At 36.3% G+C, this 16,570-nt stretch overlaps 1 protein-coding gene across 9 annotated transcripts in view; it reads right to left on the bottom strand.

Moving 5' to 3' along the window:
• Positions 1 to 751: 751 nt before the first annotated feature.
• PRLR (prolactin receptor) overlaps positions 752 to 16,570 on the bottom strand; it is a 155,716-nt gene continuing 139,897 nt past the window's right edge. For all 9 annotated transcript variants that reach the window (XM_027709501.1, XM_027709500.1, XM_027709496.1 and 6 more), the window contains 7 exons: positions 15,660 to 15,792; positions 14,223 to 14,392; positions 12,805 to 12,974; positions 11,750 to 11,894; positions 10,830 to 10,929; positions 9,862 to 9,931; positions 752 to 9,239 (listed from right to left, as the gene is read on the bottom strand). In XM_027709501.1, the coding sequence (XP_027565302.1) occupies positions 8,223 to 9,239; positions 9,862 to 9,931; positions 10,830 to 10,929; positions 11,750 to 11,894; positions 12,805 to 12,974; positions 14,223 to 14,392; positions 15,660 to 15,792 (1,805 nt within the window). In that variant the 3' untranslated portion in view covers positions 752 to 8,222. The remainder of the gene's footprint in view (positions 9,240 to 9,861; positions 9,932 to 10,829; positions 10,930 to 11,749; positions 11,895 to 12,804; positions 12,975 to 14,222; positions 14,393 to 15,659; positions 15,793 to 16,570) is intronic.

The raw sequence follows: 16,570 nt of genomic DNA on the forward strand, positions 1-16,570 counted from the left end.
TATCCCTTTTGTCAGCTGGAATCATCTGTCCCAGCTGTGTCTCCTCCCAGCCTTCCATGCACCCCCAACTTCCTTGCCAGCATGGCAGTACAAAAAACAGAAGAGGCCTTGGCTCTGTGTAAGCCCTGCTTAACAGTAACAAAAGCCCCATACCAGCCACTCTGAAGAAAATTAACTCTGCCCCAGCCAAAACCAGCACATCCTTGTAATACTAATAGAACTAAGGCTCGACCTGGGTTTCCTAGAATGGCAATTGGCATACACTGTAACTAGACACAGTTATCAATGAGAGGTATTTCACAGGTTTTGGGGACCCTGGCTGCTTCTAAGGCAGAAGGCTGAAGACATCTGCCCTGAAGGGCAGCCCCAGTTTCACAGGAAAACTGACTGATGTTGTTGCAACGCATCAGAGATTTGTACCTTCTACTAACCAGGCCAGTGCTTACATACCTGAGGATGCCCAAATGCTCTTTCCAATCACATTTTACTTTCACTACCTTGAAATCCCTTAACTTCAGTGAAAATTTTCATGACTACAAGACTCATAAAGAAGCATAAAAGTTGTGACCTGGTGGGTGACCCACCTCTGTTAAGGGGTTCAGTTGCTGAGTGCCTGCAAAGTAGGTTAAACACATCTGTCAGCAGGATCCCATCCTACAGACTGTGTTGGACGTCTGGCTTTTCCTTTTTCTTTCTATGTATTATATACTGGAATTGTTACATATCATGATGAAAGGTAGAATCTGTGAAATTTATTCAAGAATTTTTATTAAATTGAAATGCAAACACCATTGCAAAGAGATTTTACAATGACAAAAGATTGAAAATTCCATCAGAAAGCTACAGACTTCAGAACAATATTGATCTTACAAGTGAAAACACCAATAGATTTTAATAAAGCCAGCATTTTCAATATTACAAACTTTAAAAATGCATTTTAAAGCATTTTCCTTCAGATTCACTTAGAAACAATGAAGAATTCCTGAGCAACTATTTTTATACCAGTATTCTCCAACCAATGTACATACTGCATATGAAATCTAATTCTTACAATTTCTTATATTTTAGAAATTTTAAAAAAATTTGGATTCGGTTCACAGAATAATTGTGATTGAAGTCATTCTGTTGCTACTGCGATAACACTGATGTTCCAGATTGCATACAAATTCTGAAATTTTAGTGGGAAAAATGCCTAGCTTGTATTGCAAGGCTACCAATGAAATGATTATGCAAATGGAAACACATTGGCTTTAAATATTGGATCATCTCTTTCTCCCCTGAAAATACACTGTTTATTCTGTATATTATTCAGAAGATGCAAGTTATGTTTCTTTGAGAGACTGCTGGCACAATTAAAGGCAAGGAAGTTTCAGAGACTTTCCTCTTCACTTAACAGGGTGGCAAGAATTTGAAAAAATATGATTAGTTAATGAGTGCTAACATATTTTTTCTGGGCTGTACTTTTTCATACCAGTGCCCTCAGTATTGCTATATTTTACACAATGACTATAAAATATACAAAGCACAATATAAAGATTTCAGAAGCCGAAATAGTGCTGAGTATGTCTGAGCAATATAATGCATATATGGAACTGATGGTTGTGTTATTTCAGATGGTAAATGGTATTGGTAGTCAGAATTAAAAAAATTACTTACCAAGATGAAAAATAAACACTAAAGCTCTTTCTGATTATACTGAGCAGTAGTTTCCTCTTCCTTTTGGAATGAAGGACACATAGATGAGAATTAAGAGTAGTCTACAGTATTATGAATTTTATAAAATATGATCTGACATCATTATATTTCTGCCTGTAGAAAAATATGCCTCTTCCCAGACATGTATAGTTTTCTGTCCTCTTGAAGGAGTATTTTCTACAAGTGACTTGTACAAAGATTTCCAGCATCCTGTAAAAATTCCACTCAGTGCTACGTCTCTAAAACTGACCATTGCAGGAACTGAAGTGAAATCTTTCAATTTTTACTGATGTCAAAATGAGGTGAAAGTACTCAACAGCTCATAAAAATAGACCCAAAAGCAGCATTATCCAAAAAAAAGTTAAATAAAGACAAGATACAAGACAAGCAGCATCACAAAGTAGAAAAGGACATTTAACCTTCCAAAAATAAAAGAATATATAAAAAACGACTTTCTCATATCTAACTGCTCTATACACCAATATCTTGAGTATAAGATCAGCTTTTAGCATATCAGCACTGTAAGAGGCCACACAGCTAATTTGAGTATTTTTCATTACTTTCAACAGATATAATAGTGTCTCTTAAAAGCTTAACTTAAATTGAAGATATGTATTTTAAGCCTCTCTTGGTTATTTTCCAAAATTTTCCAGATTTATCACCAAGACAGGGACTTTCTGATTAAGGAAAATATTAACAGATACATTGTCCCAGGTACAAACAGAAACAATGCCCAGAAATGCCAAGAGATTCTTTTAATATCCCCAAAGTATTTTTTCTCTTGGAGCTTCTAGGTCATTGCATTATCTTTAATAAATAAAAACAGAAGAATGTTTAAGAATGGTAGACATATGTGTGGGACAAAGTAAATGGATAAATACACCTAATCCGTATATCTGTCTGAAAAATTGAAGGTTGCTTTTAAAAGAAGTGTGGTACACTTTATTTCTCTGGAGCTTCTTTCCTTAGGAATGTAGGAAATGCAATAGCACTCAGATGCAGAGTCTAGCTCTTCAAGTATTGTGTTTGCCTGGGACCAATATCAGATATGTGGAAGAAAACCCTGTAACTGATAGAAAGTGAATGACAACTTCTCATGTTGTTGAAGGACTTTTTCCTTCATATGTAATAGCTGATCCATAGTAGCTGATTTCAGCATTTTGCCAGCTCTTTAGCATTTAATAAGGCTTTACTACTTTCGTGGACTGTATCAGGTAGCTGTGCTTATTCCCACTTTTGATATAGAAGTATTTTCTTCTCTTTTATTTTTTTTCTCAGTAACTCATTTATCACTCCTCTCAGCTCTACTAGTTCTCATTTTTTCCTGTCTACTCTTACATTTGATTCTTTCACTTCCATTTTCTGTTCTCCCTCCTTCTCTTCTCAGTAGTAGTCAAAATGCATTTTTTCTCTCGTCATCTACCCATGTACTGTGCTATAGTGACTGTGCTCCTTTTCCCATTCTGCCACATACAGCAACCTTGTCCCTGTTCTCGTCATTCAGTGGTGGACTTGGCAGTGCTGGGATAACATTTGGGCTCTATGACCTTACAGGTCTTTTCCAACCTAAACAATTCTATGTTTCTATGATCATTAAGCTCTTTATATCCCCATATATTATGTATTTATGTATCCACTTATCTTTATTTTCCTGCTTGACATACACAGGAAAGATGAAGAAATTCCCTGATTTGTTTCAAAATCATTTTCAAGGCAGGGTCACAAGGTTGTTCAAATTGTAATTCAGTCCATCTTTCCACACCCAAGGGAACTGGAGTCTGAATTTAGTATGAGGGTTTGAGACAGTTGAGAGTAGGTGTCTCCACTTTTGCTCATGTAGAGACAGAAAAGATTTACTTCCTAGGAACTCAGCTGAAAACAGGTATTTCTAAATAGCAAGTATTGATAAATGCTTAGATCCAGAATGAGGGCATCTCTGGAAATTTGGCTCATTCAGTCCTAGCAACCTGGCAACACAGGTAGTGGCAATAAACTTTTCAGGTCAGGAAAGGGACTGATGTTTGACTGCCAAGCTGGGAAACATGGCTTTTCCTACAAAATGGAATTTTCAGTGGTTTTTTTTTCATATTAAAAACATTTAATTTTGCCACACATGACAAATATCCCATCCTCATACTACCAGTGCAAAACAAGTGATGATTTTGTGACAAGCTGTTTGTTAACAAAAATAATTTGGATTTAAAAATAAGGTTTTTTAAATCTTGATAGACTGATTCACTATTTTGTACAAAAAGCAAAATGGTTTTGCCTGCCTTTTAAAGGGAGAAAAAAAAAATCTGAGGTAGCAATTATTTGAGAATATGATGCCTGATCTCATGACATTTTTTTCATTTCATTTGTCTTTATGGCTTTGTAGAAGATGTCTGGTATCTATCAACTGGCTTAAGTGACTTCAGTTTCCTTGCACAACACCTTCAAATCGTTTACAGTTACCATAAAATTATGAAATACACTTACAGGTTTCAGGAGGTGAACCCCACACATACAATGCTTCAGAGAGCACAAAAAAATTCTGCTTATTGATTTTGAACACCTGCTGCCACAACACTTTAAATACTTAAATGACATTTAAAGCAACTGTCTATTTTTCAGCCATTTAAACATAGACACATAGACAGATATACTACGAAATTCACTGCTTTAACATAAATCATCATTACATATTTGTTTTACAGTTATGTAAACACATATATCCTCTTACTAATATTATATAAGGTCAGTTTACTGCATTTTTATGAAATAATCTTTGTAGTTACATGATGTTATCAAGACCATTGTTCAAGCCTGCATTGTGTGTGACAGTGAGCTTTGTGAGCACACGTGCCAATTCAATAACATGTATTTCTTTAAAAGTCTGGAATATAACACTGAGATACTAAAATAGTACATCAAATATGTCTTTGCTAAAAAAAAAGTCTAATTAGAAAATGTACGATAATGAATCATATTTGTCAGTACTGAAAAAAGTTAATAAAATTAATCTGAGTCAAAAGGAAAGGTAATTAATTAAAATATATATATTCAATTTTATGAATTTTATAAAACTAATTATTTTGAAGAGTCTTTATTCTTTCTTTTAGGGCTTTTATGCTATTACAAAGTAATTCACACTATAAATGACACATGCATAGCTTTGACATTGAAAACATCGTTTGCATCTTGAAATAATTGTTCAATGTGAGAAATCTGACTTATGGTGCAAGAGCTAGTGGGCTAATCACTGTTTCTGGGGTAAATTCTGTTGTATACTTCATCCCTTTGGATATCAAAGGAGGTGTCAAGAGCCTGTTATTCCCTACTGGTGTTGTCATAATTTTACATCAATTGACTGTGTACAACTGCTGCAAAAGCTCATCTATTTCCTAATAAAAAGCTTAAGAACTACAAGCAAAAATATCATCACAAACAGAAAGAATTAAGTATTTGAACATTCAAAGGACCAAACACTTAGTTGAAGGTTATTCTGATTTCACAGAACAATAGTTTATTATTTTTGTCATATACTTTCAGATGTTAAAGGTCACTTTCAGAAGGTGTTGCTCCGCCCTTGGGAGTAACAAGGTATTTTGGAAAACATAAGCAAATCCAAGGAAAAATAATCAATCTGCACATTTGTCCAGCTTAAAGAATAAAGTATATTTATAAAAATTGTGTTTATATTATATTTAACTAGCAAATCCCTCAAAACTTCATGTAGTGAGCAAATGTCCCCCTTTTCCACTCTGGCTGAATTTACCTTTTCACTGAGAGCCACGATGATTTGGCATATTGAGACGTTCATCAGCAAAGGTGGAATAGAATCAACACCATATGATGTAGTTTATGCTACAGCTATTTTGCAGTTCAGTACTAATCCATGACAAAGCATAGAAACTCTTTGACTCTCTCTCTCTGTGGATTACTGGAGGCACACATGCCTATGGGATGAATCATACTCTTAAAATCTGCCAAAAGTTGGGCCTGTTTGCCTCAGGTACAAAGTAACCAATACCACAGCAACAGTCTGCTGCTGTCGTAGGTCTGTGTAGTCACATGTGCTTTAATCTAGGAAATCCACTATATGAGGCACATCTTTAGGCTGTGGCTCGGTAAGATTCTATATCCTTCTGTGCATCACTAGATACCTCCCAGAAGGCCTGTAGCAGCATGTCTTTATGTGCAGCATTAGGTGTAGGAAACAACACAGATGTGACTATCTGTGTAAAGAAAGAGAATGTGTCTGGTCTGGATTAGCTCTGTCAGATTCAGTCAGAAAACTGAAGTGTAAATGAAACACTGTCAGACACAGTGTATAACCAGCTTACATACTTGCACACAGACAAGTTACTGTCCTGCAAAACATTCCAGTTTTTCTTGATAACTCAATAGTTTCTTTGCAGTACTTTTAGCATCTCCAGAAATTTGTAAGATATACTATGAAAAGTATATCTACAGTAAAATTATTCTGTTAATCATAACTAAACAAAGTTTTATGTCTGGCTGCTCTCTGGAGTAGCCATTTCATGTCTTCAAGTGTTAAATAAGTGGATGTATTAAGAATCTAAGATACCTCCCCACACATTCATTAGAGCAGCCAGACTGCTCTGATCAGCTTCTGGAAGTCAGCAGTACATTACCTGTATAGAGGATTTAGGCTCCAAATCTGATGCCTAAAGTAAATGTTACAGTCTACACTAACACATATGTTTATAGACACACAGACAATCAGTTAAATTCCTAAGTCCTGCCTGTGGAAAGGCTAGATAGCTCAACTAATCTGTACTTGAGCAGTTCCATGGCATTGAAGGTAAAGGGTGAAAATCTGATTTGTCAAATTAGATGTGGCCTTCTGGGACCTTCAAAATCTGAAATTCTCTTTTGGCTGGCTCTGCAGCAGGTACCTCATACTGCAGGAAGGCTGTCTCAGTGCATAAAATCATGAAAATATAGAGAAATGTAGAACTGTTCAGGAAGGAGAAGAACAAAAGAGAGTCAGTCCATTTATCAAATACATCTTCCTTCATATGTACAGAACCTTTCCCTTACCTTATGTTTCCCCTGAAGCTAGATAGAGTGGCTAAATATTTGGTCCAGTTTTAATCAGTCATCACTTGGTCGTACTTTTCTGGAGTAAATTAAACTTTTGTTTCAAGAAGGAAGGACCACAGTAAGTTCACAGCCACTACAGTATAATTTTGATTCTGTCTCCATTTACATGGGATACGATGAATCCTTACTGTTCCCACTGCTGTTCCGGGGACATATGTCCAGCTCTAGTACATGGACTCCTTTCCTTATTCTCATTGCTATTTCAGCAGATCTATGACTCAGACTTTATTCCTCTTATCTTTGGCTTTAGAGGCTGGTTTCCAAAATTCATGTTACTAAATTCGTTATAAAAAATCTGATTTCAAACTTTCCCTCCAGACTCAGAGAAAAGTGCAATGACTAAGGATGCAGGAGAACACCATTCCATTCACTATTGGCATCAGAAAAGGAAATAAATTTTGCTCTCAAAACCTAGATTCTGTTTTAATTATATAATTATAGGTGATAAAAAACGTGTGAAAGAAATAATTTACAATTCAAATAGTAATACATCTGTAATATATTAGAAATATAGTTTAAAAATTTTTTCATATTCTTAATTAGTATAAAGTTTAATTTCATGCTTTGTATAGAAATTGTAGCTTTACTTGGTACTGCTGTCTCAGCAGAAGGAAACAGAAAAGTTCCTAAGTAGCTAAATAACACTGGGAAATTAAAAAATATTTTATTTTGCTCTTTTTTGATAATAGAAAAATAGCCTTTAAAAATATATTGTTAAACATATGGGCTTATACTAAAGTAGAATTGTATATTATATACAGTAAGGCAGTATATCAAATATTATCCTGCTATTTTTTTCATGTTTGGTTTGCCTGGTCTGGGATATGAATGGGATGCAAAGTTTTCTATCACATTGAAACAAAGCAAAAATATCCTTAGAAGAATTTGTTATTTTACTGTCATTTGTAGAATATATTCTTTTTATATATGATTTGTCATATACAGTAACTCCTTTTTTCTCAAGGATTGAGAAAAAAATATAAAGAAATCTTAATCTAATGTCAGAATGCACTCAGAAGAAATGACACTGTAGATAACAATACTGCTGTGCAATGATTTATCTAACAGAGGAACTGCTCCGATCACCATGGTGTGCTGACTGACCCGTAACAATTTTCATCTTTGTTGAACCTGCAGTACTCCCTCAGGCTTAATCAATTAACAGCTTTGCAGAACTGAATAATTATTTTACTATGTATTTTTCATGGCAGACAATATCCATTTCCTCATTTCACTGTGTCAGAAACATGTGTTAATGCTCCATGATTTACTTCCATGATTATTACCTCAACCCACTGTCTATTTTATTATCTGTACAATACACACAGGAGACTAGGCTTTTAGAGGCTAGGCTTTTTTGAAGAACGGTTTGCTATGTGATTTTGTTTTAATATATAAGTATGTACTGTACTAACTGGTTATTTAAAGGAGGGCATAAAGGAAGATGGGTCCATATACTCTGATCCACTGGTCTCTCTTTTGCAATCACTTGGAGCTGTCAGGCAGTAGCTCATATTTTTCTCAGCTTGACTTTGCTGAAGGTTCTGTGATGTTTCCATTGCAGGTTCTTGAGATACAGGTGTGTGCTGGATGCGTGAATCTGGCATTAATACTAGAATATTATGGTCCACAACTGTTGAGACCTTGGTATATTCTTTGCTGGTTCCTGGAACAGTGTATTTTTCAGTCTTTCTGTTATTATCTTTATGTTTCAGTAATACTGTTGGCTCCTCATTTTGTCTGACTTTATGAACTTCTACATAGTCCATTAGTTTAGGATTCAAGAAAGGTGACTTGTCATTATGTCTGTTTTGTTTGACCTGCACTGTAGTTTGTTCAGTTTTGGAATACTCCATCTCTCTTTGCTTTTCCATGTTGTCATGGACAGTTTCAGTAACAGGATATCGTGACTGATGCTCTTCTTCATTTCCCACCAAAACTGGTGAAATGTTCACATTTGTGGTACTCAGTATTATCGTGTGTGCCTCCACAGTACTGTGGTAGGCAAATATAGGAAGCTGATTATTAGGTGGTAACTGAACTGCAGGCCATGTGGATGACTTTGTACTCTCATTGTTAAAAAGGAGTGTTTCCTGTTCTGAGGCTATACACTGAGTTTCCCAGCTCCTTTGTGCTCCTTTATTTTCTTGGACAGCTCTTACTTCTTGTGTTTGAAGCACTGATGGAAGGGCACGAGGCTCCCTGCACTTCTCAGAGAGCAGGGAAGGGCTATCACAGCTCCCTCGGCCCGAGTCACTGTCTGTTTCCTTGGGTATTCTTTTTGTATTTTTACTGGGATTGTCATGGCTTGGCATGAGTTGCTGCTCCTCACTGTCCTCTACCTCCAGATATTCTATCAGTAGTTCATCACAGTCTGATGTTGGAGGGAAACCATGGCAACCAAGAGCACTCAGTAATTCTTCAGATTTTCCTGTCTAAGGGCATAATAAATAGGATATAATTTTTCATTGTTAACCTTAGGGTTTATCTGACTAGAACAATTGCGAACATTTTACATATTTGCTATACAAACACTTCAATAGCTATATCACTAGACCTAAACTGGATTTCTACTGCTGCAGAAAACACTGAAAGAAGGGAAGAAAATTTCTTGAGTTCCCTCAGTGGTGAGACACAATTGCAGAATTCATGTTTCTAAAATGGGAGGACCTGGGAGCTTTTGACAGGTGTGGGTCTCCTGAGTTTAACAAGAAGGAAATGGAATGATAGTGCAGCCATGTCCTGCCACCTCAGCATGGTAAGAACTAGTAGGACTTCCATAAGAACTGTTAGGAAGATCACACAGGCATTTCCTCTGGTGTCCCAGGAAACAGCCATGGTCACAAACCTTGTTCTCAAACACTCTCCTACTACAAGTGTGAGGCAAAACTCTGTCTCACACATACCCTCCACATGATCAACCTGAAACTGTTACCTATTTTAAACATTGATTAATTAAAGGAATTTCATCATTTACTAGGGTAATTGTGGTTGCTAGTACATAAGTTGGAAAAGTAAGTATTAGTAAATTCTTTTCATGTTAGCTGTAGTACTCACCTCTAACAGATGTTTATCTATGCCTTTTATCTTTGGTCCTGGAACTGGTGGTAGGATAAAGGCCATCATTCTGAAAAAAACCCAGAACAAACACACGAGGTGTAAGTATGGGCCCTATCTCACTATTTGTTCTCCCATTTCCTCAGAATGTGACACAGATTTTAAATGCTTCTCCCATATCTGATATGGCCCTCTTGGACCTCTGTTTCCTGTCTACCCCTCAAGCCAGGTAATTCACAAATCCACAAAGTACCCTTAGAGGCATTTATAAGAAAAAGAACAGTACAAAGTTATTCAACTGGAAATGTAACAATGCTAATGTCCTTTTATTGTCTTTAGTCCCTTAACCTCTGATTCTCCTATACCACTGTAAATTCATCGCTGGCCAAGAAACAGCGAAATGGGGCACAGTTCAGGAGGACTAGGGGGCCTGTCTCTGCATACTTGACTATCAGCTGACTACTGCTCAACAGGATTTATGGCGAATGACTTGGCTTTTCCAACCACAGTTTCTTCTACTCAGACAGTACTTTTTTGCAAGACTTGAACAAAAGCAACATCTTTGTCTTTCAAATTTGATTGAAATTAGCCAGCATTGTAATAAATTATTTGGGGAATTGGCAGACAGGTGGGCAGAAAGACAGTCTTATAATATAACCTTGTTCACTTTAGGAAATTACAGCAAAACCCAAAGACATATCTTCTACAGAAGCAGGGATACTCCAAGTGACGTTTGCTGAATTATTTACATGGCTAACCAAGATTCTCAGATCTAATAGAGACATGTCTTTACCAATTGAGAATTTTGCCTGGTTTCCCTAAGGAGCAGAAATACTTCTTTATCGTGTAACTAACAGTTTGTAAGAGAACACAAATGCTACAGGAAATTGAGTCAAATACTTGAAGTCTACTTTTGAAAAGTTTTCTGTGATTTTGAACTCCATGCATTTGTGAAATTGGTGACTTACCTGTACCCTTTCAAAATCATTGTCCAGCTCATGATTAAGCATATTAGAGATGACAGGACACCAACAATGATCCACACAACCATATCTTTTACTCTAAAATCTAAGAAACAAACAGAATTATTTAAGGACATACATCTAGTATATGCATAGTCAGCATGCACAAGAAGTCAGAGACGACTTTTATTTTAAAAATTGGCCTAAACTGCCAAACTTGGCATTGAATTTGGAGGGCTTTACTAGCATATATGGATGTCAACAATCATTGCAATATCTAATAATGAATATAATTTTTACTAATGGTACCGCACAGGAAATAAACTGCCTTGGAAAAATTATACTAAAATGAATGAAGAGGAAAATTTTGTCACAGCCATTTATAGCAATTAGGTTCAAATCCAGTTGTACCAAACCCACAGTCATTTCATTATCAAATACATATCATATAACTCATTAACTGGGAGTTTAAATGACCTAGGACTAGCTATTTTAAGTTATTTTTATTGTAAAATAACACTTTTTATATGGAAGTATTGATTTCAAATTAATTCCATATAAAGAGTAATAAAAGCTGTTACTATCTGAAGGCAGTCACTTTTTGTTGCCTGTGTCAAAGTTGTAAAGAACTTACCAGCCTTCTTTTAATTAAAAACTACCATCATGAGAACAAATGAGGCAATAGACAGAAAGAGCATGGTTTAAATAAGCAAAGAAATTTATTCACCTTCTTAACACCACAAAGTAATGAAGGGGAAAGCTAACTGGGTATGGTGCAGGAGAAATAATAATCCAGTTACCTTAGCAACGATGTTCTTGCCTGTCCTGGGGAAAATATGGGATCTGCATGGGTGCCACAAACAGCTAACAAACAAAAATACAATTGCATGTAATAACAATTGCGGAAGGAATGCCTGGCCACTTACCAGTAGGAATCTCAATGTACATTTCTGGGCTCCACTCGCTCCATGATCCGTGATGGTCTGGTTTGCAATGAATCTGTACAATGTACCTCTTTCCAGGATTTAAACTAAACATTTTACATTGTGTTTGCTGTCCAACAAAAATAGTCTGGAAATTAAACAAAAATCACAGCTAAGGTTTTGGTAACCAAGACAGGAATATAGAATGAGTCTGGATAGCATTTCCTAATAATTACTAAGCAGGCATGGAATAATGGTACATGTATTTTATTTCTAAAGTTCAGCTTTCTAACATCAGTGGGAATGAGATCTGGCTGTGGTATACGGTGCAAATTAAACCACTATAAAAACACATCATGAACATATGGCACATAGGGAGGAACTGTGGTAATGGTGGGAATTGCGATGGTGAGAGGAACAGACGGAGGCAAGAAATAGAGATTGGGGAAGAAAATGCAGAGAGAAAGAGGGAATATCGAGTTGGTGGAAATTTACAGGTTAGTAAAAAGTAGGTCTTTCAATGGCCAGGGGGCTGGGAAGTGCCGTGGGAGGGGGAAGGAAGGAGAAGATACAGAGATGGTTTGGAAGGATTGCAGACAAGAAGAGGAGGCAGTCAAATACCAATAGCTGGAGTCTTTCATTTGCCACTCAGTTGTCTGAGTTGCAGATTCTGGCTATAGACAATTACTATTCTGTGGCCATTAAAACAACCACCTAATGGCCATTTATATAAATTTGAATTATTTTCATAATGTCACTGAGCTTTCTGTCACCTAAGAAGTGCTCATGGTGAAGAACAAATTATCACAAAAGATTGAGAATAAACAATTTAAATTGTCATGCCAATATGATTAATATAAAATGACCACAATTAAAAACAAGTACTTTATCACCTGCTATCATACAATAACATCTGAAATACCAGTGTTCTCAGTAGGAAATCATACAAGCACTTTTGAAAAATTATGGACTATTCAGTGCCCCTGCTTCCATTTGTGGATGGAACCTGGCTGAAAAAATCCAACTGACCAGAAAATATTATCTTGAAACATCCTTACCTCCCATTCCTCTCCTTCTTCAGGCTTTAGTCGCAATTCATATTCAAGAGTAAGCCATCCAGATCTGACATCAGCTAGTGGAGGTGGAGACCATGTCAGGACCAGATATGGTTTTCTGTTTACTGACTTTTTTAATTCCAGAGTTATGTTCACAGGAGGATCTGGCTGTACTGTTAAAATAAAGAACTGTCAAAAAGAGTTTTAATTGTTTTTTCCTTGCATCCTAGGAAGAAATATAAAATTATGTGAGTGAAGAGTCGCCACCTCCATTGTGTCCAGTAATTTAGAACTGATGTTGGAATACAGAGTTTCCAGATAAAGTAAGTATGGATTTATAATTTGAAAAAACCCCTGAAGAACAGTAAATATGTTGAATTCATGTTGAGATTTGCCTTAATCATTAAACAGCAAAAATGCTTTTTTCTTACATTACCATTTATTGCTGCTTTTCCCCACAACTATGTTTCAAAGTTAACATCTTTAATGTTAAGATGTGTTTAATGATAACCTTATCCACGTTTGGCATAAATATTTAGAAATGCTGAAAACACAGATGTAGCTGATGGAACTTGCCCCTCCACCTTTTACATTCAGAAAACACAACAGCGTAATCCCAAATGCATATGTATAGTATTTAAAAGTAAACCGAAACAGCAATATTAAAGTTCTGTCTATATCTCAAAACCAAACCAAAATGGAACAAAGGTTTCTGCTCAGACAGGCTTGCAGCTTCCTCAGTTCAAACGTAGAGCTTCTGCATATATTGTGCGTGTATTTTACCACTGTCTGATGCAAAGCTTCATCAAGCAAGCAGCCATGGCATAGAGATAAAATATAAAGCAGCTCTTCAGCAGCCCTTTTCCAGTTGTCAGACTCCTGGCAGCCAGATCCTTGGCAACAAAATGGTTATCAATGATAATGTTCCATTCTGCTAGAAAAAAACCCCAAATACTTGTACACAGTCATTCCGTGGAAAAAGTCTGAGAAAGAGATTATCAGTACACCGCTATAAAAAGCACTAATGCAGCTCCTCTTGGGTCTGGAGACTCCTTTTATGTAATCAAATTTAAGTATTATTTGTTAAAAGATCAATTTGATTTCAGCTGCTTGTACAGTGGAAAAAAGATTTTAGCTGGATGATGTTTTTAGGGTTTGACTGAAAGAAATATAGAAAAACAATAAATGGTTATCTGAACATAGTTTTAAAGCTTTTAGCATTTTTATGCTTCCTTTGAAAAGAAAACGGTAAAGGGATGAATATTGATTTGTTATTATATCAGAGAAGAACTTATTTGTACAAGTTTTTAACATGGATATAATACCATATATGAGAAGAGCTGGAATTAAAATTTTTGTGCCAAACCCCATGATTCTGAATTACTTGTTTCAATACTTTTAAAATACTTTTTAACTCTTACCTATGTAAGTCACATCCACGTAATGAGGATCAGAGACATTACTTCCCATTTCATTAGTCGCCCTCACAGTAATATTGTATATGGTCCAGAAAGAGGTGTGCTTTTTATCGAAGTAGCATGAATTGGGGCCTGCAGTTTTGTAATCTGGACATTCATAAACTTTTTCTTCTCTGAAATGGAAGAATCACAGTGATTAGGCTACACAGACTAAAACACCTGGCTTTGATTACTAGTATGTCAGCATTATTGATCTGATTTTTCATGCTTGGCAATGTGAAGAAAATCAGAAAACTTCTTCCAGACTAGACTAAAGAGTCACTGGACAATTCCAGAGACTGTAGTAAGCATTTCCCCTCCAAAGCAAAGACTACAAAGCCTGCAGAATTTAGGCTTTTTTAGATGCAGCAGTGGGCTAGTAGAGTAAAGCTCTTACTACTCAGAAAGCCATTGTCCACTGCATAGCTCTTACATCTTCCAGAGAGTAAGTAGAAGTGATTGCTGAAGTTTTCTAACCTATCTGTTAAAAACTATTTCCAATGGTGATTTCACATTTACAGAGAGTTCTGCATATTACACTAATATGCTTTCAGAATTTAGTTTTTAATTTTTTTTTTTTTTCATCACTTGTTAAAAAAAATCTACTTTGCACCTGTCTTCCAAACCCCTTCCCAAGCTTTCCAAAGTCAAAGCAGGGATAGGAGAAAAAGTTGAGTATGTAGCACTTGTTTCCAAACTCCTCTGAGATGCACAGTGACAAAAGAGAGAGTTGTGGACGTGGACCTCCTACTCTGTCCTACCTGGATGGACCAGTACCTGTCTTTTTCCAGTAAGACCTAGCTCACAGCTGACAATTACAGAATTTAGCATCCAGTTAGGTCAGTGCAAGGCTGAGCAGCACTAGGTGAACCAAAAATAGTACACAGAACCTAAAAATATATATTGACTATTTCTTTAAAATGAATGTTTAGCACTTGATCTAATTTCCAAAAAAATACTACTGCAGAAGCCACAGGGTATTCATGGCCTATGAGTACTAGCGCAAAATAAGCATTATCAGAAGACAAAGATTTTAATATCTGGTCACTGGTCACTTTGGACAGTTTTGTTTCTAGGGTTGCATGACCGAAGAGTTTCTAGGGCTGCATGACTGTGATTTATATTACTTAACAATATGCAGTTGCTGGACAATGGCAACTTTCAAGACAGTCTATCTTTCTGAGTAGAATAATTCACAGTAATTCACAATAAGTCACTAACACTATAAAGAGATCTTATTTTACTCTTAAATACACTGCTGCTTTAGCACTCTTTCAGAATATGCCACTGGACAAAACCATGTACTACAGAAAATGACATCTCCCTAAATGCAAAAACAATCAGCATGGATTTTCCAGGTCCTTCCAATAAAACACTGAATAACTATATACAGTTTATTACCCCTCTTTGCTGTAAAGCAAAGTGTGATTAATAGGATGTCCTCCATCTGAACCAGGTTTCCACCAACAAGTAAATGTTTCCTTTTCAGGAGAACGGCACTTTATTATGGTAGGCTTTTCAGGAGGTGACTCTCCTGTGAAAGATAAAGAAATAAACCAATTAGTAAGTTGCATGTATTCGGTCCACCCTGAATTCATAAAACAGTGTCAAGCAGAGCACAGGAAAATACAAAGAAAGGAAAAGTTTTGCTTTGTAGTAGCACGGGAAAGGAGGGGCTGTTCAGTGGTTCAGGCAACAGCCTGATACTTTCACCTGGATTCAGAATCCTTTCTCACTGCAGCCATGCTGAAGAACTGCTTTATTTCTCTGACTCTGGCTCTTCTCTGCCCCAAAATCTTATAGGGAGTGGTCACATACTGCTAAAGCAGCCTCTATAAAATTATTTAAAATACACTCTGCTATACAATCTATTTTCTGTGCTATCCCTCTCTCACCTGGGATAGAGTTAATTTTTTCTCAGCAGCTGGTATAGTGCTGTGGTTTTGATTCAGTATGAGAAAAATGTGGACAATACATGGATGTTTTGGTTGTTACTGTCATGTTTATCCTAAACCAAAGACCTTTTTGTGTCTCCTGCTCTGCCATTGAGTAGGTACAAAGCAGATAAAAAAATGCTGGGAGCAAAAATAGTCGTGACAAGTGACCCCAACTAGCCAAAGGGGTATTCCACACCAATAGAACATCATCCCCCATATATAAACTGGGGAATTATCTGGAAGTGGGGCTGATCAGGGTGTAGGGATGGGATTTGACAATGGTCAGTTGGGGTGAGCATCACTTGTTTTGTTTTTTTCCTTTTTATTATCATTATTATTATTTATCATTATTATTATATTTTACTTTGTTTCAAT

This window comes from Neopelma chrysocephalum, unplaced genomic scaffold (assembly GCF_003984885.1).
Source record: "Neopelma chrysocephalum unplaced genomic scaffold, ASM398488v2 Primary Assembly neopelma1_96780, whole genome shotgun sequence".
Taxonomy (NCBI): Eukaryota; Metazoa; Chordata; class Aves; order Passeriformes; family Pipridae; genus Neopelma; species Neopelma chrysocephalum.